A 27,282-nucleotide genomic window follows, 5' to 3' on the forward strand; every position below is an offset into this window, starting at 1 on the left:
AGCATTCTGTGCTTTGGATATACCAGCCTGGAAATAGTTAAGATGCATATTTAAGGAAAAATGTCAATGCCCCCAGATTCTTGCATCTTCACATAAATACAAAAGCACTAAAGTCATTAACCTAAGATGTCTGTTCCTTGTGAGTAGCAGTAATCTTTTACTATTGGACTACAAGTTTTTTTCCAGCCAAAAAATTCATATATATCCTGTCTCCTCCCTTACCTCTTCAGAGTAGTTCCTCAGAACTGAGAGGCAGTCTCCCAGGCTATAGTCCTCAGTAGGGCCCCCAAATAAAACCTAACTCGAGGAGTTGTCTTGTAGCACATCAGGTTGGGGATCCAGTGTTGTCACTGTGGGTGGCTACGGTTGTTGCCACGGTGCAGGCTCCATCCCTGGCCTGGGAACTTCCACATGCCGTGAGCATGGCCGGGGGGTGGGGGGCAGGGAAGAAATCCTCAAAATTTTTACACTGGGCATTTTCATTTCAGTCAAAAAGGAAAAGGACCCAAGTGTTTAGACTGCATGGAAATGTGTTTCTTTTGCCTGAGAAAAAAGTGATGACAGCGAAGGGATGTGGTGCGATCTAAAGTAATGACTCCAGGAGTTCCACTTGTGGCTCAGCAGGTTAAGAACCTGACGTTGTCTCTGTGAGGATGTGGGTTCAGTCCCTGTCCTTACTCAGTGGGTTAAGGATCTGGCATTGCACAAGCTGAGGTGTAGGTCAAAGACGTGGCTCAGGTTCAGTGTTGCCCTAGCTGTGGCCTAGGCCTGCAGCTGTAGCTCTGATTTGACCCCTGGCCCAGGAACTTCCATATGCCACAGGTATAGCTGAAGGAAGGAAGGAAGGGAAGGAAGAAGAGAGCAGGGAAGGGGAGGGAAGGGAGAAAGAGAAAGGGAGGGAGGGAGGGAAGGAAGGAAAGAAAGAAAGGAGGGAGGGAGGGAAGGTAAAGACTCCACCCAAAGAATGCCCATCCTGGAAATTCACAACCAAGCCCAGGGACCCCTACCCTTAACATTTTGGCGGATAGAACAAGAATGGAAATAGAAGCATTTTGTCAGAACTCTAGCGCCGTCTCTATACCTATCAAGTTTAAAGTAATTGCAGGAATCCTTTTTCCTTTATAATACCACAGGCTAGATCAAAGTAATAGAGTCCAGAGCTCACTTCCACATTACAAGGAACCAGCTAGTTCCAGAAGATGGAGACTTTCTGCCTCTAGGTTATTCTGGAATCCAGCTATGACTTCACCAGCTTTTCTAAGTAGGAAAAAGTACAACGCCCCCTCACATGCCCCTCCTCCACTATGGAAGTTTCTATTTAATAGCCCTAATTCTTCACCCCACTCAGTATCCATGCCCTTTGCCATAGGACTTTGCAGTTCCTCCCTGCAAACATATATTTTCCTGCCCTTTGACAATGAACTTGGCCACATGATTTTTTTGGCGAACAGAATGTTAACAGTTTAATGACACAACCAGAAGACTGAAAAGTTGAACTGAGTTTGCTCACTGTGGCTTGTGCTCTTGTATCTCTTCCATCAAAAGAGGAAGAACATGCCTAAGCCAGCTCTGGGAGGGTGCGGGGGTGGGCGGGATGAGGGACAGGTGGAGTAAAGCCACCCCCAGGCAAGCCCAGCCCAAATCAGCTGATTCTCCCCACCCCAACCTACAGTCATGGGGGTTAATAAAAGCATACTGTCATATACCACTGAGATTTTTGTGGTTGCTTTTAAAGCAACATTAGTGTATCAACAAAGAACAGATACATCCACCATAGTAAAAATTAATCTGTAGTTTGTGAGTTTAAAAAACATTGTTTGCTTTGCTTTCTTAATACATAATAAGTAATGGATCTCTGATACCCTCCCCTCATTAGACCACAAGGTCCTCAAAGCAGGGTCCTATTACATCCCCAAGGCCCAAAATTTATTCACTGAGTCCATACCATGTTCTAAATTCCAGGGGATGCAATGATAAACAACACACAATTCCAGCCATCATCAGTTAGCACCTGCGAATTTTTTTTTCCCATCTAAGATCAATGTACTTTTGCTCAAAGGTGATTATAAAGTTTACTTATGCATCTGGCAGTGAGTAGTGAACTCTGAACCACCTGAGTATTCTTGGCCTAAGTATAGGTGAACTAGCATTATAACGTCTTTCAGTAATGAAAGGGATTGATGACACTATTGGATTTTTGGTTTTCAATCTTCACCAGTCACCAGAGCTTTCTAAATTACAGATTTCCAGTTTCCTTCTTTCTTTCTTTCTTTCTTTTTTCCTTTCTTTCTTTCTTTCTTTCTTTCTTTCTTTCTTTCTTTTTTTTTTTAGGGCCACACCCGCAGCACATGGAGGTTCCCAGGCTAGGGGTCTAATCGGAGCTACGGCTGCCAGCCTAGGCCACAGCCACAGCAATGCCAGATCCGAGCCACATCTGGGAGCAAGCCGCATCTGCAACCTACACCACAGCTCACAGCAACCCCAGATCCTCAATCCACTGAGTGAGGCCAGGGATCGAACCCACAACCTCATGGTTCCTAGTCAGATTTGTTTCTGCTGTGCCACAACAGGAATTCCCAGATTCCTAGTGTCTAACTACAGATATTTAGCTGAATAATCCAGCACAAGCCCAGGTATCTCAAAGGTCTCAAAGTAATGCTTATAATCATAAGAATTGGGACCCCCCTTCCCCACCTAATAGAACCTCTCCTTCCAATGATTAAATCTCCTGTGTTGAGCTGCACTAAGCATTTGCGATGACATTAACAGACCCAAAAGTGAACAAGGTGGAAATAAAAGGACTATTTCCAGATGGCCACATGTATCCATTATGTTAGCATAATAAACCATTCCAGCACTCAGTAACTTAAAACAATAAGCACTAATTTACTGCTCATGAGTCTGGATCTGGATAAGTCTGGACCCACTCGTGTCTGAGGTCAGCTGGCTGGTCTAGGATTGCTTTGCTCTTATGTCTGATACAAGATCACTATCAGCTGGGGTGACAAGGGTCTCTGGACCACAGCAGGTGAGTCCAGGAGTATCCTTATGTTGACTGGGCTGGATTCCGAGGAGCAAGCAGAAGCGTGAGAGGCCTCTTAGGACAAGTGCACGAGCACACCTTTACTTCTGCCCATCCTATCGGCCAAAGGAAGTTATGAGGCCAAGCACAGATTCAAGGGCGAGGGAAACAGATGCCACTTCTTGATAAGAGAAGCTACAAAATCCTACCACAAGGGACTAGATTCAAAGAGGGAAATAATTGGGGCCATTTCTGCTAGCAATTTATTGCATAACTGAATGGGAGAAAAATATCGCGGCTCCAGCCAAATGCGATTTCTAAGTGTGGGCCAAAGTTTTTGCACTCATCTCACAAAATTATAAAATCCTCAGGTTGAAGTTTCACCTGATAGTCCTCATTTCTACTCTTGCCTGCATGCACACACGTGCACACACACACACACACACACACACACACACACCTTAATCCTCAAGATCTTGGTCTGAAACTAAAGCAAAATCTATTTACTCTCAGCCCAATTATTATATCCTCTGAGGTTTTTAAAGATGATGTGGATGACATGCCATCCTTATGAGGATTTGTTCAGGCCAAGTTTCTCTGTGATGTCTTTTCCTGGCTTAGGATGTGCCCACAAATGAAATGTGCTTGAACGGTCAGCAGGGCTACATCCTCCAAAGGATCCCACCGCATTACCATGAGGAACAGCAACGCAGAAGAAATATCACAGAAAAGAGAACACACAAGAGCAGCAGAGAGCCTTGCAGAGCAGGAAACTGGAACTCACTGATGATTACAGACTAAGGCTAATTATATTTTAGCCACCAGCTGCTGGCTCAGCCCTCTTCATTCCACTCCCCTTGCCCTAACTGTGACCATTACAGAAATGCACTAAACTACAGTGGTAGAATCCACCACATTTTCCCTGACCCCAGCCCTAAGACAGATGTAGCCTGGCTGTGAGGCAGCAGCAGTTATTAGCATCCTTACAACTAAGGTGCCGCTTTCTGTATTTTAGAAAAATCACCGTGACCTTCCGGTTAGCTCCACTCAAATTCTCTAAGCATCTACTTGTGAGGGCTGGGACAGCAAGAAGTGGTAGAGAAAAGAACTGCAAAACCCAGAAAGCGAAGCATGGTAGACAAGATACCAGGGCTAGGTAGTGTCTGAAGTTTCTTTGGAGAGCACGCAAGAGAAAGCAGGTGCTGCTCAAATGCAAGGCTGTCTCGAGTACACGGTTTGTTTCCCATTTAATACAGCCAGTTTCCATAACTTCCAGGGCTAAGGGACAGGAGTGGATGAAAAACACAGTGAAATCAAAAGAAATGATAAATTCAACATAAAGATGACACATTGCACTCAATTTTATTTTATGAAGAAATTCTAGTAAGTTCTGAAAAGTAGTAGAACAGACCCTCTACAGGAAAAAACGTTGCCCACACTCTTCAAAACTGTATTCTAAAGAGCTGGATCCAGGAGAGGAGTTTTAGGAAGAATGGTGATGTTTTCATTCTCTAATGCTCAGCATCAGACGCGCAGGTGCCTAAGGGAGCCAGAATGGCTATCAGGGCTATTAACTCCATGGGTGGCCTGCAGTGGCACTGTTTGTCTTTTAATCACAAATTTAAACTTCAAATCTCTAGGTAAAGTCATCATAATGGTTCCCACCCCCATCTCCTGCTCACTTGACAACAAAATAAGTGGTATTCTCAGATCGTCTAATGAGCTGGCTGGCTGATTGGGCCGCAGTCAATCTATGCTTTTGATTAATTAATTAGCCAAGGGGAATCCAGAGCTGTAAGAAAGCAAACTACCGGCATTATCACCATAGGAACACTGATAATGACAATGATGAAGAATTACTGATTCCTATTCAGCAAAAGCCATCCTGTACTTTCCTGAAACTTAGAAGAGGGGCATGCCATCCAAGAAGGGGATGTTCACCCGGCCGGAGCCCCTTCCCACTTTAACACACACAGAGGGACACACACGCAGTGACTTCATAGCCTTCTTGGTACAGTCCTTCTCAGGGCTACTTACTGCTGCCTTAACAATCTAGACATGTGAAGTACAGGTTCATCCTTGTAGAGACCCCTCCAGCTGCCTATACAGTGATGCGGAGGAAGAAGTGAGGCTGCCTTTGCAGACACTTGGGCACCAGCCAAACTGTCACGTGTGTCTAGTAAGTGGCCAGTTTGGGCAATTTCTATTGCAGTTTCCCATGCCATTCTTTCTCCTACAAAATCCCTGAGCTCATCATCTTCTCACTCTAATGTAATCACAATGTAATTCCTCATGGCTGTTAAAAGAATAGGGCTGTCTCAAATATACTCTACTAGTGTGCTACTAAATTCACGTGACACACACAAATGCTGTCTTGCCTGAAACATTTTTCTCGAAATCTCCTTAGGTAGTAAAGTTTGCTCGAGGCCAGGACCCAGAGGCAGCAGTTTTTTTCCCTCCCATGCCAGTGCAATCAACGGCTTGTGTTTAGAATAAATATTTGCAACTCAGAAGCCTGTTAACAATGCAGCGCTTGATTACTCTGAATTACTTCTCTCACCCACGGCAATCGAGGGAGAAGTCCTTGGCACCAGCTCCATGCAAAAAACCTGCTTCCCAGCCTCCTCCATTTGCCTTCCGACTCTCCCCTCAAAGAATTCTCCCCACACCATACAAAGGTCTTAGTTTTCTCCCTTAAATACCACATGAATCCCACATTGAGCATCTGACTTCTTTCTTCCCAGAGCACCATGGATTTAATTCAGTACTTCTATGTTCATATATATTTAATGAGACCAACTTATCCTTTAACTCTTTGACGCAAACCCTTCTACCGGCCTCTTTCATTCAACACTGAAATCTTTTAGAGTTTTCTGGTTTGCTAGTTTTGTTTTGGGACACAATGCCATCTTGGCCTATTTTAAAGCTATGGTAGCAGTTAAGCCACTTTTCAATTAGTCAGATGTGCCTATGTATTAAAATGCCCACAATACTTAGCACTCTTCCTTCTCCAAAACCTATTTGTTTTTTTCCTATGGGGCCAAAAGGTAAACTATCCTAACCAGAGGTAATTAGAATGTTAAATTTTGCTCAAGGGCAGGCTATCAGATTACAAGTTCTAATAAACCCTGCTGGGAAAAGGCACGTCTTTGTCTTGGGACCGCTGAGAACTGGCCAATCAACCAAGCAAAATACCTTCAAATTTCTATCAGAAACTCTCCCACCTAAACACAATGGAAAAGCTAACACCAAAGCAAAGAAAATGAAGGGTCCCGCGGCTGGCAGCTCTTACCACTGGGGGCAGAGGCCCCCTCCAGACCCTTGCTGGGGCTCTGGCTTCTCCTGGGGTGGGCTGAGGGTGGTGAGGGGTCCAGGCCGTGGGTGCAGGTAGAGGTATGCTCCGTGCATGCTTGAACAGGACTCACCGCCGTCTGCCTGCCTGTCTGCCACTTCGTCCTCTCGTCTGGGTGGGAAGGGCCAAGATGAAAAAAAAATGTGCAGGTTACTCACAGGCCTTCCCAGGCAGGGCGGGCACACCCAGGAGGAGGGAGAGGCCAGGCGCAGACAGGGAGATTCTTCAGAGATCTTGCTTCTGATTCCTTTTGTTAATACTTCCTGAACTTTAAACTCAATCTATACAAGCCTGGGTACTTTGGGGAGGCAAATAACACTTGGAAATCAGATTCCAAGAGCTCAGTGCAAAGGTTACTTTGAAAAGGCAATGCTTTAGTGCACATACTTTTACATTTAACCCTGAAATTTGTTTCCACTGTGTTTGAGCACTAATACTGGCACAGAAAATGAGACTAAGGGGCAACCTTGGTACCGGGGCCTGAAATGGCCCAGAGCAAACGAACCCAGATGTGATTTAGAGAATAAATTTCTCTATCTTTTAGGCTCTAAGTTTCAGAGAAACAAGATTCCTTGCCCTGTATAAGAGGCACATTCTTGACATAGGTATCTGAAAAAATCAAGATGGAAAAAAAAAAAAAAAAAAAGATTGGAGTTCCTGTCATGGCGCAGTGGGAATGAATCCGACTAGGAACCATGAGGTTGCGAGTTCGATCCCTGGCCTTGCTCAGTGGGTTAAGGATCCAGCATTGCCGTGAGCTGTAGTGTAGGTTGCAGACATGGCTCGGATCCTGCGTTGCTGTGGCTGTGGTGTAGGCCAGGGACTATAGCTCAGACTCAACCCCTACCCTGGGAACCACCATATGCCGTGGGTGCAGCCTTAAAAAAAAAAAAAAAAAAAAAGAAAATCAAGATTTTAGAAATGGATTCACATAGAAAATGCAAAAATTTGTTACCTGATAGTGTGGCCTTTGATAAATTCTGCAATAAAGTTTTACATAAATGGAAGGATCCTTCAGTAATTTGTTTTGTTCAATGTCGTGTTCATGAATAAAGTCACATCAGTATTACAGTAGGAGACAGAGATGGAGAAGAGTGAGGACAACTAACACCTATTAGAGATCCCTGGTGGCTCAGTGAGTTAAGGATTCAGCGTTGTCACTGCTGTGGCATGGGTTTGTGGGGGTTTTGTTTTTTTCATTCTTTGTCATTTTAGGGCTGCACCTGAAGCATATGGAAGTTCCCAGGCCAAGGATCAAATTTAAGCCACAGCTGGGAGTTCCCGTCCTGGCGCAGTGATTAACAAATCTGACTAGGAACCATGAGGTTGTGGGTTCGATCCCTGGCCTTGAACAGTGGCTTAAGGATCTGGCGTTGCCTCGACCTGTGTGTGGTGTAGGTCACAGATGTGGCTTGGATCCCGTGTTGCTGTGACCCTGGCATAGGCCAGTGGCTACAGCTCCAATTCGACCCCTAGCCTGGGAATCTCCATGTGCCGTGGGAGAAGCCCTAGAAAAGGCAAAAAGATTAAAAAAAAAAAAAAAATTAAGCCGCAGCTGCTGGTCTCAGCCACAGCTGAGCCACATCTGTGACCTACCCTGCAGCTCACAGCAACGCCGGATTCTTAACCTACTGAATGCGGCCAGGGATCAAGCCTGCATCCTCATGGACACTGTGTTGGGTTTTTAACCTCCTGAGCCACAATAGGAACTCCAATCTCATTTATTCTTGAAAACATCCTCAGAAAGGAGGTATCATCCTTCTTCTTTCCCAGATTAGCACACTGAGTCACAGAAATTAGGTAACCTAACTAGAACTCAGGCAGCTCGTGAATGGAAAACCCAGAATCTGGACCCAGGTTTACTTGGATCTAAGACCTCACACTGTTGCACCTTACCACCTACCAGGCACCTCTCCCACCATTCCTGAAGAAAGACCTTTCTTCCATTTACAATTGACCAAAACCTAAGTTACCTCTTCTTAAATTTTTATACCATTTCCAAAATTGATGTGTCATGAAATGTAATTCTGCAGGACATTAATAGACATAATAAAAGTAAAAAAAAAAGTGTTGTACAAGTTTCTTTACTATAGCTCCTCATAACCTTTAATATGCTTATATATTGTGTATCTCCCAGCTCAGGACTTAGTGTCATGTTTCCCTTCCCAAAGGATTTCTACTTGGGAGAAGATCTTCTGGGTTTGGGAAACACTTACAGAGATGGGTTACTGTTGTCCTTTTCTCCCCTTCTGCTATGACCTGAATGTTTATGTCCTCCCCAAATTCACAGGCTGGAATCCAATGCCCAATGTGATGGTATTAGGAGTTAAAGCCTTGGGGGTGATTAGGTTGTATGGGTACAGCCCTCCTGGATGGGATTAGTGTTCTTACAGAGGAGCCCTTCCGGAGTTCCCGTTGTGGTGCAGCGGAAAGGAAGCCAACTAGGAACCATGAGGTTGTGGGTTCGATCAGTGGGTTAAGGAAGCAGCATTGCCATGAGCTGTGGTGTAGGTTGCAGCTGTGGCTTGGATCTCAGGTTCCTGTAGCTGTGGTATATAGGCTGGCAACTACAGCTCCAATTCAACCCCAAGCCTGGGAATCTCCATATGCTGCAGGCACGGCCCTAAAAAGCAAAAACAAAACAAAACAAAACAAAAAAACCCCAAAACAAAGGAGCCCTTCCACCAGGTGAGGATACAACAAGAAGTCTATGACTCAAAAGAAGACCCTTCCTTACCTGATCTCCCCAGACTTCCAGCCTCCAGAACTATGAGAAATCAATTTCTCTTGTGTACAAGTCATCCTGTCTGTGGTATTTTGTTATAGCAGCCTGAATGGATGAACACGCCTTCCTTTTTTGTTGCTGTTGTTTTACAAATTTTTTTAAACTTATAAGATTTCAGGACAAGAATTTTCAAACAGTATATCAGGATATAAAATAAAGAGTAAAAATCTATCTGTTCCAACACCCAGTCCCATTCCCCAGAGGTAACCACTCTTAGAAATTTCTTAGGTATCTGCTTCAGAAATGTTTATGTGTGTAAGGCATATGTAGAAACCTTTTAAAAATAACACAACCACAATTAAACTATAACCATGATGTGTTAACTGGCACTTTCTTAAAACTTAACAATGTACTTGGGATTTTCCATATCAGCATGTAGAATTGCTAAGGCCAAGTTAGAGTCCAAAAAAAGTAAAAGGTAGGTCTATAACATGGCATTACTGCTTTACTAAAGGGTCCCCTATGTGGGTCACAGTATGCTTTGTGAATCAATGTCAGAACACCTGGCTTCCCTTCCCAGCTCTGTCTAACCTCTACACTTGACACTTGTGTACAGGATGGAGGGCTTCCTAGGACTTAATCCACCCACCAGTTGTTGTGAAGATCGGTAACAATGATGATAATGACATCTCAGCCACCACACTTTTTTTTTAACGCTTTGTACTTATCAATTTGATGAAGGCTTACTCTTATGAAGCCCATGCTATTCTTATTAATCCCATTTCCATATTGAGAGAGCCATCTGAGACTGAGCACCCGGCAGACAACAAGTACTGCTTGAAGTTCCATCAACACAGTAAACATGACGTCTGTCAGTCTTTGACACAAGGCATTTCTCATAGGGACACTAGAAAGCAGGTCCTGTTTTCCCTTCAGAATAATGTTGCAATTGGGGATTTTGTTTCAAAACCTAACCTTGGCTTCCTATCTTCCTATAGATTCCTGTTGAAATAAGACCTTGTAAAAATAAAGATACAACAAATCTTATTTAAAAGAGAATGATGTTCCATGACTGAGAGATTTTGAGAAATCAGCCCCTATAATCTTACTTTTTTCACTGATCAATGAAATAACACCCAGAAAATGTGTAGGTCTCTTCTGGGCACATATCTTGTTACACTGTCTCAGTCATGAAACAATTTTTAAACATACGTACATTTGAACTTCATATGATTGCATAAGGGTCTCACCCAGAACCTGCTACATCACAAATCTGACAAAATATTAGTTGGAAAGCTAGCACAGGCATCAAATATTTAATTAGAAATAGCTTTCCCAGCCTCCTTAGACTTTAAAAGGTCATTTGAGAAATGATTTAACGGACTCATTTCTTCGAAAAACTGTCTAGGGATAATGGGAATCAATATCTTCTTACTGGAGTTCCCGTCGTGGTGCAGTGGTTAATGAATCCGACTAGGAACCATGAGGTTGCGGGTTCGATCCCTGCCCTTGCTCAGTGGGTTAACGATCCGGCATTGCCGTGGGCTGTGGTGTAGGTTGCAGATGCGGCTTGGATCCCGCGTTGCTGTGGCTCTGGTGTAGGCCAGTGGCTACAGCTCTGATTCGACCCCTAGCCTGGGAACCTCCATATGCCGCGGGAGCGGCCCAAGAAATAGCAAAAAGACAAAAAAAAAATCTTCTTACTCTCTCAATATATTTTCCTGGGAAAATCACAGGCCTTCAACATCAGTCCACCCACTGGGTTTGTTCCCCCCACATAGTTGCAGAAGCGTCTCTACAGTTTGGAACATTACTCAGGGCCTTAGGTTCATTTGAGGTACCCACGCTTATACTGATCCTCCTGCCAATTCCCCCCTTTTCGTCCCTTGGCCTGCTTCCTCAACAGGGAAAGCCTTGAAGATGAGGTAAGTCACAGAGGGGCCACCTGAAAGAAGGAAGAGGAGAGACCCCACCTTCTCTTAATGTGGTTGCAGTTGATTGGGTGCTATGCATTTAACTCTAAGGCCATTAAAAAAAAAAAAAAGGACAGAGACCCTAACTCTTTCCCTCCTCTGCTTAGACTCCCACTCCAGTGCTAGACAACAACTTTCAGCACAACACCTAGAAGATGGTAAGAGCTTATTCATTAGAGGAAGTATTTGTTCCCTGTGCTGCCCTCTAATTTAGCATAATCTTCACATCCAATGCATTGTTTTCTTCCCTTTTCTTTTCCTTTCTTGTTATGGCCACACTTGCAGCATATGGAAGTTCCCAGGCTGGGGTTAAATCAGAGCTTCAGCTGTTAGCCTGCGCCACAGCCACAGCCATGCTGGATCCAAGCCAGATCTGCGACCTACGCCGTAGCTTGAGGCAACACCATATCATTAACCCACTGTGCGAGGCCAGGGATCAAACTCCCATCCTCACAGAAACGATGTCAGATCCTTAACCTGCTAAGCCACAATGGGAACTCCCTCCAATGCACTGCTTCTTATTCTCAGTTACATTCAGCAACGATTGTCCATCCAGAAAGAAGTCTACATCTGGCATAGGCAGTTCAGCCCTGCTCTGACCCAGGCACATGTTTAAGACATAAATGCCTGCTTTGGCTGCTCTGCAGTCAGGAGTCAGGAAGGCACAGCAGTGCTTTTGACGCCACCATCTGAGAGAGGGCTTGGGTCCCAGCTCTGCTACGTCTGCTCTGGTCAAGTCACAGCTAGAACTTGAGCCTCCTGGTCTCTCCAGTGAGAATAATATCATCTACGTCACCAGGCTGTGATTGAAGATTAACTAAAAGTATGTAAAACGTTTTGTAAATGGCAGAGTTCCAGGTGCCAACATGAATATCAGGTAGTGAATGACCATCACTGCTGTTAGCTCGCTGTGTCAGTGGTAGAACATAATAACTTTAAAAAGGAACTAAGTTCTGCAGTTCAGGACCCCCCAGCCCATGGCCTCCTCAGCTAGTGTTCCCAGAATAGGTCCATCAGAACACTAGCTAGTAAGTGAACATAATTCCAATAGAAAATGGACCAGCTCATTTTCATGTGAACATGGATTTTTTCCTTCATTCCTCTTGTTTTATCAGACCTTCTGAACTACTTTGTTTTAGCATAATTATGAAACTTTTTAATTTTTTTGTTATGGAAAATTTCAAACATATCTAAAAGTAGAGTGAAAGGTTCAACAAACCTCCACGTATATAACACCAGCTTCAATAATTATCAGTGCATGGAGCTCCCGTTGAGGCTCGGTGGGTTAAGAATCCAACATAGTATCCATGAGGATGCAGGTTTGATCCCCGGCCTGGCTCGGTGGGTTAAGGATTCGGCTCTGCCACAAGTTTCAGTGTAGGTTGTAGATGCGGCTTGGATCCCTTTCACTGTGGCTGTGGCGTAGGCTGGCAGCTGCAGCTCTGATTTGACCCCTAGCCTGGGAACTTCCATATGCTATACCTGAGGCTGTAAAAAAAAAAAAAAATTATTTCATGTGTATCCCTACCCACTCTGCATTATTTTGAGGCAGGTTCCCAATGTCATATCATTTTACCCCAAAACATTTCTGCACATACCTCCAAAAGATAAGGATTTTATTTGTGAACCTAACCAAAATATTACATCCAAAAATAAATTGTAATTACTTAATAGTATCCATTATCTAGTCAGTATTAAAATTTCTCAAATGGCTCAAAGGTTTTTTTTGCACTTTATTCAAATCAATCCTGCAATTAGTTGGTAAATGCTGTCTTTTTTAATATAAAAGTTCTTTTTCCATTTTTATTTTTTCCTTGCAATCTATTTGTTAAAGAACCTGGTCCTTTTGTCATACAAATTGTTCCACATTTTGATGATGCTGTGATTTAATAAGTTCCTCTGCCCCCTGTATCTCCTGTGAATTCATAGTTAGGTCTAGAGGCTTAATAAGTTTATATTTGACTTTTGGATAGAATAGTTAATTGATAGGTAGTTTTGTACACTTCTGTCAGGAGGCAATGCATACAGATTAGCTCTGGTTTTATGCACTTAGCAGCCATTGAGAATCAGCGCCTAGGTATTACTTCCTAGGGGGTGGAAAATGGTGATTTTTCTCCCATAACTTCTTCATGTATCAATGGGGATGCTATTATTATTAAAGGTTTGTATATCTGCCTGAAATGAAAGCATATATTTCCCACTTTGCTTTTGGCCTGGAGGTATTATGTTAGATATCAGTTACTTTTTATTAAAATATATCATACTGAAAAGATGATTTAGTTAAAACAACAACAACAACTTAATTAGATTTCTGGGGAAAACAACTGGAAAACATTATCCAGAAGTCTTCACTCCAAAGGTAGAGAAGGGCGGTTCACAGCACATCATTTGAATTCAAACTTGATTCACTTGTAAGCTCCATGACTTGGGTCAAAGGTTTAACATTCTTATCCCTGGTTTTCTCATCTATAACATAAGTATAAATAATATCTACTTTATGGAGTTTGTGAGGATTCATGACAAAGTATACAAAGAGCCTGTTCCAGTGTCCAAAAAAGAGTAGATGCTCAATAAACTGTAGTTACTACTAGTTTCAGCACTGTCTCCCATATGCCAGCACAGTGCCGGGCCAACAGCAGTTGCTCAATAAATGCTAGGTGAATAAACAAAGGGCTGTTGGGTTTACTTCGTCCCAAGCTGATGATGGCTTTAATATTTCAAGATGCTGAGGCTACAGTAGTAAACAAAACAAAGTCTCTGCTTATGAATGTATTCTTAATCATAGAAAGGACTGGAAAAGGACATTATTTGTTCCAAGTTAATTTGCATCCCAGTTGGCTATTTTGAAAGTAAGTACCATTGGTAACCCACAGGGTTGGGGCAAGGGAGGGGATCAGGATCAACCCAACCACCATCACCAGAGACATGAGACGTCAATTTTCTCTGTAGGAATGATAAATCGGTACTCTCATTACCTCTGACGTGTTCTGGGGTGCACTGAAGCCTCTGCTGGTGTCCTGGGTTCAACTATATCTTCCAAAAAGGTAGGCTGAAGTCCTAACGCCCAGAACCTCTGACTGTGACCTCATTCAGAAATAAAGTCTTTGCAAATGTAATCTGTGAAAGATGAGGTCATACTGGATTAGAGTGGGCTCTATATCACCGAGGTTCTTATAAGAGATAGGGAGTCAGAGGTACACAGGGAGGACCAGGTGAAGATGGACTCAGAGACTGGAGTTGTGCTGCCATAAACCAAGAAATGCCAAGGATTGCCAGTAACCACCAGAAACTAGTAGACGCTAGAAAGCATTCTTTCCTGAAGCCTTTTGAAGGAGCATGGTCCTCATGAGATATTGACCCAGGATTTCTAGCCTCCTGAACTATGAAAGAATGAACTTCTCTTGTTTTCAGGCCACCCAGCATGTGGTAACTTGTTTCAGCAGCTCTAGGAAACAAATGCATCCAGTGAACCCAGACAAAAGGTACGGACCAATCAGCCTGCTTGTGGCTGAAACTGTTCTCTGGGTTAAGAGAGGAAAGGAGAGGGGACGGGGTCCTGGGCAGGAGAACTTTAATCAGCTATGGTTCATCTTACATCAACTAGGCCCATGACTGACTATTCAAAGCTGTGCAAGTACCAACAGGTGAGCCTGCTTTACCTGAAAAGCAGGTAGGCAGAAGCCACAGAACTTGTTGGCACTGATACTTTAGGAATGAGAATGCTCTTTGTGCAGTTTGGCAGAAGAAACACTGCTCTCCTCTTCCACAGGGTAAAGGAGGAGCTTTAATACCACCCAGCATTCTATGTAGGCACCAGCCTCTATCCTTACCATATCTCAGGAAAGCTTGATGGTTAATGGGGAAGCTGCTAAGCACTCCTCTAGTTGCCTAACCATGCTGAGCCACCCCTACCACCCACCTCACACTGCGAGAAGAAGTCAAGATGATAATGCAGTAGAGAACCTGGCTGCGAGAGGTACTGGTCTGGCAGCCTTCATAAAGCCCTTGATTGGATATTTGTTATAGTAACTAGCAGTGTGGCCATTTGCAAATATTCACTGAGGCCCCTTTGCGCACCAGGCACCGGGCTGGACATTGGAGAGACTAAGAATGCGCTCCAGTTTTTGATAAATTAGTTGTGTTAGGGATGTGGGATTAGGAATGGTTCCTCCCACCCTCCAACTGTTTTTTAATTTTAATAATAATGCTTTATAATGAAATAGTTAAAACTCTGATCTAATTTTTTTAAAGATGTTGGGGAGTTCCTGCTGTGGCACAGTGTTAAGGATCTGGCATTGTCTCTGTGGTGGCGCAGGTTTGATCCCCAGGCCAGCGCAGCAGGTTAAGGATCCAGCATTGCTGCAATTGTAGCACAGGTAACAGATGCGACTCAGATTTGATCCCTGGCCTGGGAACTTCCATGGGCCTCGGGCACAGCCAAAAAAAGAAAAAAAAAAGGTGTGGGAAAAGCTGCTATGGGTGCATGTGTAGTATGTGTGTGTATGTATATATATATATATATATATATATATATATATATATATATATATACACACACATACTCTACACACACATATATATTCTCTGCCCCCACATTACTGAAGGCACAGCACCAGGTACCTAGGAAGACAGGTGGCTGCCCTCCAATTTACCCTCACCCACACTGCCCTCCAACACTGAGTCGGCAGCACACAATTTAGCACTTAATTGGTGGCTAATTATTTCAAAGTGCACTAGGTTTATTTTCCCAGATTAGCTCCTGTAGGGCAGGGATTACCTCCTTTCACACCATCTGTTAGCGCCTACTCAAAAGCCCACCATGCCCCAGGGTGAGCTGGCCCTACAGACTGGACAAAGAAAAAGACTTCTCTGGACCTTTCTGGAAAACAAGTCATTAAAAAGCTGCCTAGTGATTATGTTCGGCAAGAAGGAAGCAGAAGAGACTGTGACTAAGAGTTCTGCTCACATTTAGGGTCTGCTTGTTCATTTCCTATTGGTTTGCCCTGAAATGGCACCACCAAGACCATAGGGCAAAACATGCGAGTGGACCAAGAAAGCCACCGGTGAGGCATCAGCACCTGGGAAACAAATGTGTGTGTGCACAGGTGTTTACATGTGCGTGCATGCGTGCATGCATGCACACTGGCATGTGTACTACACTGGAAGACTAAAACTAATAAAAGCCTTCTTGGTGGCTTTTGGAATTTTATTGTTCCTCCATGACTGCACAGATGCTCTGAATGCTTGCTGGAAGCAACGAGGATAATTTAGCCCCAGATATCTTTGGAAATGTGCAGAGGAGCACTATGTGCCAGACCCTGTGCTAAATCCTTTATACCTGCTCCTCTATTCCATTCAGGGGCTCTACGGGTAGTACCAGCCCCTGTTTCAGTGGTTGGGAAACTGCCTAGAAAGAGCAGAGCCAGGATGGATCTCCCACCTCAGTGACTCCAGCAGAGATTTTCTGCATGAACACAGTTCAACACTATTGGGAGGACAGGGAGAGAATGGTATTAAGTAAAGCTATTGGTTCCGAGCCCTTTTTCTCCCCTATTGCATCCATTGATATGAGCAATGAACTTTGACCAGAGACCCTGAAATGAGTCCATAAAGCTGTGCATATCTGTGTCCTTGGGCAGAGGAGAAAAAGAGAACCTTGTTGAAGCTGCTGAAGGAGGGTTAAAAGCTGCATCCTCCCTCCTCTCCACACAGAGCGGCTAATTGAGGTTAGAGCCATAGAAACCAAACAAAAGGCTCCCAGGAGCCCACACATCCCCGCCTGACTGCTGGCAGCCACAGTGAGAGGGGAAGGGGAGCCCCCACCCCTTCATTCCTCAATAGCTTAATGAAGACTTGGCCTGTCATTGTCCCGGGAACAAACTCCACGGCTGTCTGGGAGACATTGATTTTGATTCTCAAACAACACAGCAGATCCTCCTTTGAAACCAAAAGTCAGCAATAAAACGGATTGTAAACATGTTTGTGGGGTTATAACCCCCCTTAGAGTAGGTGGCTGGATTTCTCCCAGCCCCCCTGGGCCTGTCAAAACCAAACTCCTGTGGAAGGTACTCCATGTCACCACACTGGGAGGGGCAGGGTTGGTGGAGGTCATGGCTCTCCCTGGGCTGCTGCAACAGACAGCACTAAGGCCAGGTCCCCAGTGGTCTCAAAGTAATGGGCATATTTGTCTCATACCATCTATTAGCAAATGAGGCTAGCCAGCTTGCTTTGCAGAGCTGAGATAGGTCTAGAAAAGTCACATTCACGCTCTAAAATATCTAAGATTCTAGCACATAAATCACACACACACACAAAATGTAAGTACTTTGTATAAATCATAAGCAAGCACTACTTTTCAATCCAGCAAAGAATACCAAACCATTTCCTTGTTAGATTTATTTTATTTATACCCTTTAAAACCTCTCTTCTGGGGATATATTTTCCAGGAAAGAAGTCATCATTATTTACATTAAAAATATTTTACTGTTGAGATCTCCAAATGGACTTGAGTATATTAAACCTACCTTAGGGCCTTGAACTTCTCTTGTCATCTTTGTAGAACTAAGCTGAGCTGTAAAACTGTTCAAGTAAACAGCTCACAAGTACACTGTTTCTACAACCGAGGGTGTTTGATTCTTCTCAAATAGGGAAAAGAATGGATCTATCCTTTATAGATCCAAGACATGGTGGTAATAAGAATAATTATTATTATACTGGAAGAGCTGACATCTATTAAGCACGCCTATAATATCAGGTATTTTTCTAAAACCATTAAATATGTTTTTCATTCATCTTCTCATCAAACCTATGAAATTATTACCATGATCATTCTAATTTTGTAGATGAAGAAACTGAAGCTCAGAAAAGTTAAGTGTCTTGTACAAAGTCCAACTGCTAATAAATATGGAAGCCAGTGTTCAAACCAGGCAGTTAGTTGCCAAAGGACTAGTGGGTAGGCAGCAAACATCACTTCAGCATGGAATGGGCTGCCTCTCTAGAGAGTGCATTCTTCAGGCAGTGACTGTTGTACTGAGGTCTCAAGCTTCACTTGGAACCTCGGCAAACCACCCCCTCTGATCCCCAGTGATGCTCAGTTCTTCATATTCCATTATATTGAGCTGCTTGGTATCAATATACTCTCATTTTCTAGGTTTGAACAAATTTTAGAGCTACAGTTTCTCACATGTGTCAGGAAGTCCATTTGCCATTCAAAAGGCAGAGGATCACTGTGTATTCACATATGATATTCAAATTTCTGTCCAAAGAAAAGAGCTGGTTTGTATACCTATTACCAAACTGCTTCCCTTTCTTCCTCTTGGAAGCAGATGGTAAAATACAGTTTTGTCAAAGTTTCTGTTCTAAAGCCAAGAAGTCTGTCAATGAGAAAGGCACTTCACAGCACCTGGGGCTCTTAGGACTCTCAAGCAAGGCCCAGGAGAATGGATATTAAGGTTCAAGCGTGGCAGTGAGGCCAGAGGTGACCCTGACACTGAAAGGTCAGGTAAGAGTCCATCAAACTAGCCTTCAGGAAGTCACTGTGCCACTTTCAGGGCATTAGTAATTGGCCAAATCTAATACCCACTTCCTCTCTGCTGCGAGTGTGAGTCTAAGAAGCACTTATGAAGAAGAAGGGAAATAATAGATTTGTTGAATCTGCTCATTTTGTCTGCCCTGACCACTTTTTCCTTCATTTCATTTATCTAAATACTAAGTCACAATTCAAATCCACCACATACTATGGAACTTTCAAAACAAGGGGCTTGGGTAATGTACTAAGTTCGTCATTGAGCTTGAAAATAATTAAGACGAAATTTTTTTTTTTTTTTTAGGGCTGCACCCACAGCATATGGAAGTTCCCAGGCTAGGGATCAAATAGGAGCTACAGCTGCCAGTCTACACCACAGCAATGCAGGATCCAAACTGCGTCTGCGACCTACACCACAGCTCACAACAATGCCTGATCCTTAACCCACTGAGCAAAGACAGGGATCAAACCTGCATTCTCATGGATCCTAGTCATGATCATTAACCGCTGAGCCATGAAGGGAACTCCAAGATGAAAACCCTGACCAAGTTTCTAGAATCTCTAAATTATTAGTCTGAAGGCCTATTTTATTCTGAGGACCAACAGCTAGCATTCTAGGCCTCAAGCAAGCTCTTCGTGTCTTCCTCTCTATTTCCAGTTCTTAGCCAGCTTTACCAAAATACTCTCCCCGGGTACCTTGGAGGAAAAAGAGACACATCTTCTTTTCTGGATCTGAAGCACTCTGGCTGATGTTACTTTTGCAAGCAAGGCTGGCGCAAGGAACCACTGGTAAGCCTAAGGCAGAAATAATGCAGAAGGAGGGGCGGGAACATCCCACACGCCGCTGGCGCACCATCAAGGGAGCCAAGTGACCCTTCTGAATAAAGACATGCTGCTGATTTTAGTTACAAGAGTCAGTAATAACAATGGTGACCCATTCTCGACATGAACTCTGACCAGAGATACTCTCCAAGCCACCATCCAATAACCAGTTGTGTGTTAATGGAAAGGAAAGGAAAAAAGAAGAGAGAAGGAATGAGGAGGAAGAAAAGAAAAAAGGAGGGGGAAGAGGTCTCAACACAAACCCTAATCATGTCCCTTCTCACCCCAAACACTTCTCGTCATTTCCATCTAACAAGATGTACAGAGATGGTGTGGAGAGATAGATGAAACAGGTGAGAAAGATGCTGGGTGAAGAATGTCCACTGCTTTACCTCTTAAGAGCTGTATTTAACTTGGGTTCTATGAACTCAGCTAGACTATTAGTCATGCTGCCATGTGAAAAAGCCTGAATGTATAAGGGAGATACAGGTGAGACTAAGTGAGAAAAAAATTCTAAATTAAAGGAAGACCAGGAATTCAGACTATGGCTATAGGTTCTGCAAGTTTCATAAATAATATTCTTAGATTTACTATGGTGTCAGTCCTGCTAAAATTTACATGAGAATGGAAGTGAAACCTGAGGAAAGTCATTAAAAATGTCAATATGAGGGGAAGCAAAATTAATACATAGAAATCTGTTGCATTTCTATACACTAACAGTGAAGTATCAAGAAGAGAAATGAAGGAAACAAACCCATTTACCAACATATCAAAAAGAATAAAATAGCTAGGAATAGGAGTTCCCATAGTGGCTCAGTGGAAACGAATCTGACTAGATCCATGAGGACGCAAGTTCAATCCTTGGCCTCACTCAGTGAGTTAAGGATCCGGCATTGCCATGAACTGTGGTGTAGGTCGAAGACATGGCTCAGATCTGTTGTCACTGTGGCTGTGGTGCACGCCAGCAGCTACAGCTCCAGTTTGACCCCTAGCCTGGGAACCTCCACATGCCACATGTATGGCCCTAAAAAAGACAAATAATAATAATAATAATAATAAAATACCAGGAATAAATTACCTAAAAGGCAAAAATCTGTACTCTGAAAAATATGAAAGAAATTGAAGATGATTAAAAACAGACAGACATACCAAGCTCTTGGATTAGAAGAATCAGGAGTTCCCATTGTGGCACAGCAGAAGTGAATTCGACTAGGAACCATGAGGTTGCGGGTTCGATCCCTGGCCTCGCTCAGTGGGTTAAGGATCCAGCATTGCCGTGAGCTGTGGTGTAGGTCGCAGACATGGCTCAGATCTGGCATTGCTATGGCTATGGCGTAGGTTGGCAGTTGTAGCTCAGATTCTATCCCTAGCCTGGGAACCTCCATATGCCATGGCTGTGGCCCTAAAAAGCAAAAAAAAAAAAAAAAAGAAAAGCAAAAAAAAGAATCAATATTGTCAAAGTTACAACTATAAATGTAATAAAATTCACTGAGTAATAAAAAAGAATATTGTCAAAGTGACTATACTGTCCAAGGCAATCTACAGATTCAATGCAATTCCTATCAAGTTACCAATGGCATTTTTCACAAAACTAGAATTAAAAAAAATTTTTTTAATTTGTATGGACACACAAAGGCCCTAAATAGCCAAAGTCATCCTGAGAAAGAAAAACAGAGCTGGAGGAGTCAGGCACCCTGACTTAAGACCACACTAGAGGGAGTCCCCATCATGGCTCAGTGGTTAACGAATCCGACTAGGAACCATGAGGTTGCGGGTTCAATCCCTGGCCTTGCTCAGTGGGTTAAGGATCCGGTGTTGCCGTGAGCTATGGTGTAGGTTGCAGACGTGGCTTGGACCCTGCATTGCTGTGGCTCTGGCGTAGGCTGGTGGCTAAACTACACTACAAAGCTACAATCATCAAAACAGTATGGTACTTCCATTAAAAACAGAAATACAGATCAATAGAAGAGGATAGAAAGCCTACAAATAAACCCATGCACCTATGATTACTTAATCTATGACAAAGGAGGTAAGAATATACAATGGAGAAAAGATAGTCTCTTTAATAAGTGGAGCTAGGTAAACTGGACAGCTACATGTAAAAGAATGAAATTAGAACATGCTCAAACACCACACATAAAAATAAACTCAAAATGGATTAAAGACATACATGTAAAACCAGATATTATAAAACTCCTAGAGAAAAACATAGACAGAACACTCTTAGACATAAATCACAGCAATATCTTTTTGGATCCACCTCCTAGAGTGATGGAAATAAAAGCAAAAATAAACAAATGGGAAATAAACTCAAAAGCTTTTGCACGGCAAAGGAAACCATTAACAAAACAAAATAAAACAACCTACACAACGGCTGAATATATTTGCAAACAATGCTACTGACAAGGAATTAATCTCAAAATATACAAACAATTCATACAGTTCAATATCAAAAAAACAAACTCAATCAAAAAATGAACAGAAGATGTAAATAGACATTTATCCAGAGAAGACATACAAATAGCCAAAAAACACATGAAAAGATGTTTGACATTGTTAAGTATCAGAGACATGCAAACCAAAACTATAATGAGGCTTATCACCTCACACTGGGCAGAATGGCAATCATCAAAAAGTCTACGAATAATAAATGCTGGAGAGCATCTGGAGAAAAAGGTGCTGGCACAAAAACAGAAATATAGAACAATGGAACAGGATAGACAGCCTAGAAATAAACCTGTGCACCTATAGTCAATTAATCTACAACAAAGAAGGCAAGAAGATGCAAAGGAGAAAAGCTCCCTAACTCCTCCTATACTATTGGTAGGAATGTAAATTAGTACAACTCTAAGGAGAACAGTAAAGAGTTTCCTTAAAAAACTAAAAATAAGAGCTACCATATGATCCTGCAATCCCAATTCTGGGCATGTATCTGGAGAAAACTCGAATTTGCAAAGATACATGCACCCACATGTTCATCGCAACACTATTCACAATAGCCAAGACATGTAAGCAACCTAAGTGTCCATGGACAGAGGAATGGATAAAGAACACATGGAAAATATACACAATGAAATATTACTCAGCCATAAAAATAGTGAAATAATTCCATTTGCAGCAACATGGATGAACCTAGATATTATCATGCTAAGTGCAGTAAGTCAAAAACAAACATAACAATATCACTTATATGTGGAATCTTAGAAAATGATACAAATGAACTTATTTATGAAACATAAATAGACTCATAGACATAGAAAACAAACTTATGATTATCAAAGAGGAAAGGGGAGGGAGGGATAAATTAGAAGTTTGGGATTAAAATATGCACACTAAAAATAGATAACCAAAAAGGACCTAATGTATAGCACAAGGCACTATACCCAATATCCTGTAATAACCTACAATGAAAAAGGTTATTAAAATGTTTTATTTTTGATACATATATATGTGTAACTGAATCACTTTGCTGTACACCTGAAAGTATCACAACATTGTGAATCAACCACATTGTAATAAAATCCTAAGTGTCAATATAAGAGGAAGCAAGACCCCAAAAAAAATGTTAAAAGTAAAAATTAATGGAGCACAGTTAGGGGAAAGAGAATTTGGGGTGGGGAACAGAGACAGATACAGACAAAATATGCGAGGGGGGTTATTAAAGGAGCATAGTTCTTAAAGAGACAGTAGGATTAATTCAAGACTCTGGGTTTTACTAAGAGCTCAGGAGAAAGTTTTGGGTATCTTGTAGGGGTTACTTGGGATTGAGAACTGGCCAAAGGGGTATGGTGGGAAGTCAAAGAATTAAAGACTATAAGGCTGTTGTAGAACACTGAAGAAAAAACTTCCCTTGGGGCCCAGGCTGGGTAAGAAGACAAGCAAAGCCAGAAGATCACAGAGAGAAGTTCCAGATGGAAATGAGACCATGTTTGGTATATCACCGAACAGCGAAAAGGTGATTTCCCATCACACCTGACATCCACGTAGTGTTCGTGGTTTACAAGTTAACTTGACAGAACATACCCCATTATTCCTCAACAAACCCTGTGAAGTAGTTAGGTAGAGTGGGTATTATATGGCCATGTTACAGATGAAGAAACTGAGGCTTGGGAGCATTTTCTCAAAGTCTTATCACTGCTACACAGGAGAGCGAGGCCCCCAAATGAGCACTCCTGACTCTGGTCCAGTGCTGGTTCCACTATACCATGACTCCAGATCACTGGAAATAACACGAATGGGAAGACAGGTGTGGAGAAGACATAGTCAGGAGCCAGAGTCAACAATGCACGTGCATGACCTGGGCAGAGGGTGGTGGAGGTGGACACTGGAGGTTTATTTAAAAATGTGGAATGACAGGAGTTCCTGTCATGGCTCGGTGGTTAACGAATCCGACTAAGAACCATGAGGTTGGGGGTTCGATCCCTGGCCTTGCTCAGTGGATTAAGGATCCAGTGTTGCCATGAGCAGTGGTGTAGATTGGAGGCGCAGCTTGGATCCCGAGTAGCTGTGGCTCTGGTGTAGGCCAGCGGCTACAGCTCCGATTCGACCCCTAGCCTGGGAACCTCTATATGCTGCGGGAGCAGCCCAAGAAATGTCAAAAAGACAAAAAAAAAAAAAAATTGGAATGATAGCAGCTCAATAATGGCACAAAGGTAGCCAAGGGGAAAAGAGATGATGCCGGTCCTTCCAAGGTTGAAGAAATTAGGGCCACAGTGGGAGAAAGGGAAGTCAGATGACTTCAGGACAAGAGATTATAAGGAACACAATGTATAGGTAGAGGAGGTAGATTATTTTCTCACGTTCAAAAAGGGTTTAAAGATACATGATAGCTCAGGCCAGAGTGAGTGAATGAATGAAAGGCAGAGGAGCAGGGCAGAGGGGCTCTGGCCTCAGATGAAAGATGACCAGCAGTGGGCATGAGAGACACCGAGGGTCAAGGGGGTGGCAGTACCGGTAACAGGAAAGAAGTAGCTGTTGCAGAAGTTGTAGAGCTTTTCCAAGGTATCAAGTCCTAGTCCTAGGGTTCTAACTGGAATATTACTGTGAGGATGCGAACGTCACAGTGAGCTTTAGATGAGACAACATGTATAAACGTACCTAATGGAAGTTCCCTGGTGGCTCAGTGGGTTAAGAGTCCAGCATTGCTGCTGTGGTGGTACGGGTTCAATCCCTGGCCCAGGAACTTCTGAATGCTGTGGGCACAACCAAAAAAATAAAATAAAATAAATGTACCTAATGGTACCTGGCAAATAGCAGACATTCCACAACCTTTCATCGAAACTAAAGTTGCGTCATGTGGACCTCGAGAAATTTTCCCATCACTGTAGGCTTTTGTCTTTCAGCCAAATACTGACTACGTACTATTATAGGAAACATGTTTGAGGTGATCTAATAATGAATCAGACAGTGACACTGCTTTTAGCTTCAAGGCACATTGATAGAGACTATAGTGTAGTTTGGTGGTGAAAATTCCCTTGTTCAGCAAATAATTTTTGCGCATCTCTTACATGCCAGGCACCTGGTGATACCACTGACAGCAGAAAGTCCTTGTGAATAAGGAGTTCATGTGGGCATAAAAGACAATCAGAAACAGACAAACTTTATCAAGTGGGGTAAAATGCAATGGAAAAATACAAAGCAGGGCAGAGAGAGAGAGAGTAAATAGGGCACGGGAAGCCCTGAGTCAGATGGGGTGATCTGGGAAGGCCTGAGTGAGGAGGTGACAACTGAGCAGAGAACCAAATGGAGTGAGAATCAGATGTATGATGGTCTTGAAGAACAGACTTCTAGACAGAGAGAACAGCAAGTGAGCCAGTTCTGTATGAATATGATAAAGCAGAAAATAATAAGTGATACAGCAGAGCTGCTGTGATAGAGAAGCTACTCCCAACTTGGGGTATTGGTATATTTGGGGAGAGCATGACAAGGAATCAAGGCAGGCTTCCTGGAGGTGCTGGCATCTGAGACGGACCTTGATGGAGGGACCATTTGCACCCCTGGCAAAGAACACTGTCAACCAAGGCCCAAAGGGAGGGAAGCAAAGGATGTGCATGGGGAACAAAGAAGCATTTGGGGCACTCCCACTGTGGCTTGTTGGTAACAAACCCGACTAGTATCCACGAGAACGCAGGTTCGATCCCTGGCCTCGCTCAGTGGGTTAAGGATCTGGCGTTGCCATGAACTGTGGTGTAGTTGCAGACACGGCTTGGATCCTGCATTGCTGTGGCCATGGTGTAAGCCGGGGGCTGCAGCTCTGATTCAACCCCTAGCATGGGAACTTCCATGTGCCACGGGTGTAGCCCTAAAAAGAAAAAAAAAAAAAAGGCATTTAATTTGGATGACCAGTGCATCTGATGACAAAGGGAAGTGATTGACAATTAGGCAGGAAAAGCAAGTTATGACCAGAAGGTGGAGGGAGGGAGAAAGGGCAGAGGGAAGGAAACAGAATTTTTGAACTGTCAGGCAGGTAGATATGTCTTTATATTACTTCACTTAGTTATTATTTATTTCAGTAAATAATCATTTCTTCCATGAAACAAAATAAATATTTCTTTTATTAAACATTACCAGCTCATGTTAAAGACAACAAACTGAAGCTAGGTTCAACCTGAGAGTGAGCTATGGGTGTCAGAGTAAGGAGGTCAGGGGCTAGACAGGGAAGTCATGAAGGTTTGTGGACACAAAAGGGACACAGGCAGCACTGTGCCACCCTGGGATGAACACAATGTGACTGCAGTTCCAGGGCTGGGGTACAAGCAGACAATGGTACAGACCTCGGAATATCAACTCTGGGATTAACTGTCTTGTTTCTTTTGTACAGTTGGCTCTCCATATCCAAGGATGAGAAACAGCAGATATGGAACATGGACTATATTCACTATATCACACCATTTTATACAAGGGATCTGAGTATCCTGGAATCTCTGCAGATACACAGAGACAACTATATTCCCAAGGTCATGGGGCATAATGATAGGTCTCTATTAGGTTGCCAGTACTTGACTAATAGTCCACCCAATCTGAAGTTAAGAAACAAGAAAAGCTCAGCACCTGCTCAAGCTGGTCCTTTTTTGTGACTCATTTTCTTATGTTCTTTTGGACAGGCCCAAAGACAGCAGCAGAGCATTTTGGCCTTTTCAAACTGGAGGGCAAATAAGTGAGAAGGTCCTCAAACTTTCAAAAGATGGATTTGTTTGTTTTTTCAAATAAACATTGTGTAACAGTACAATAAAACACTACTCCTCAACAGAAAGGAATGAATTATTGAAACATGTTAACATAGATGAATCTCCAAGTAAGTATCTTGAGTGAAAAAATCCAAATTAGACAATCTACTGTATGGAACAATACAGTATAAAGGTCCTTAAAAATGCAAGCGAATCTGTATAGGCAGAGTAGGGGTGCCTGGGGCAGGAGGTAGGTGGGACAGTGAGAAAGGGAGCATTGCAAATGGACACCTGGAACTTTCGAGGGTGGCAGATATGTTCATTATCTTGATCATGGTGATAACTTCACAGAGGCAGACATGTGCTCAAGCTCATCGCAGTGTACCTGTTAAATGTGTTTAGGTTATTTCATGTCTATTCTTCCTCAGTAAAGCTGGGGAAACATAACAGTCTACAGATCTTAAGCAGGGCCCCTACAATCAGGGGATACAAACAATTTTGTGGTGCGGATTCCCTGTGTTCATGAATATTTGTGTTCTCTGCTTTCTGGGCACGCAGCAAGGCCACATTTTCCAGCCTCTCTGGCAGGCAGGTATGGCCAGGCCCTGAGTTCTGGCACCTCGCTTCCCACCAACAATGGAATAGAGGAGACTTTGAGAACAGGGTGGGTCTCTGAACTCTGGAGCAAGGCCCCCTG

General features: G+C 43.1%; 1 protein-coding gene across 8 annotated transcripts in view; it reads right to left on the minus strand.

Annotated features, from left to right (window-relative positions):
- STON2 (stonin 2) overlaps positions 1–27,282 on the minus strand; it is a 151,488-nt gene that overhangs the window by 51,283 nt on the left and 72,923 nt on the right. For 5 of the 8 annotated variants that reach the window (XM_047795245.1, XM_047795242.1, XM_047795243.1 and 2 more), the window contains one exon: positions 6,315–6,485. The exons of the other annotated variants lie outside the window; for them this stretch is intronic. In XM_047795245.1, the coding sequence (XP_047651201.1) occupies positions 6,315–6,485 (171 nt within the window). The remainder of the gene's footprint in view (positions 1–6,314; positions 6,486–27,282) is intronic. 8 annotated transcript variants of the gene reach the window in all.

Source organism: Phacochoerus africanus, chromosome 9 (assembly GCF_016906955.1).
Source record: "Phacochoerus africanus isolate WHEZ1 chromosome 9, ROS_Pafr_v1, whole genome shotgun sequence".
Classification (NCBI taxonomy): domain Eukaryota; kingdom Metazoa; phylum Chordata; class Mammalia; order Artiodactyla; family Suidae; genus Phacochoerus; species Phacochoerus africanus.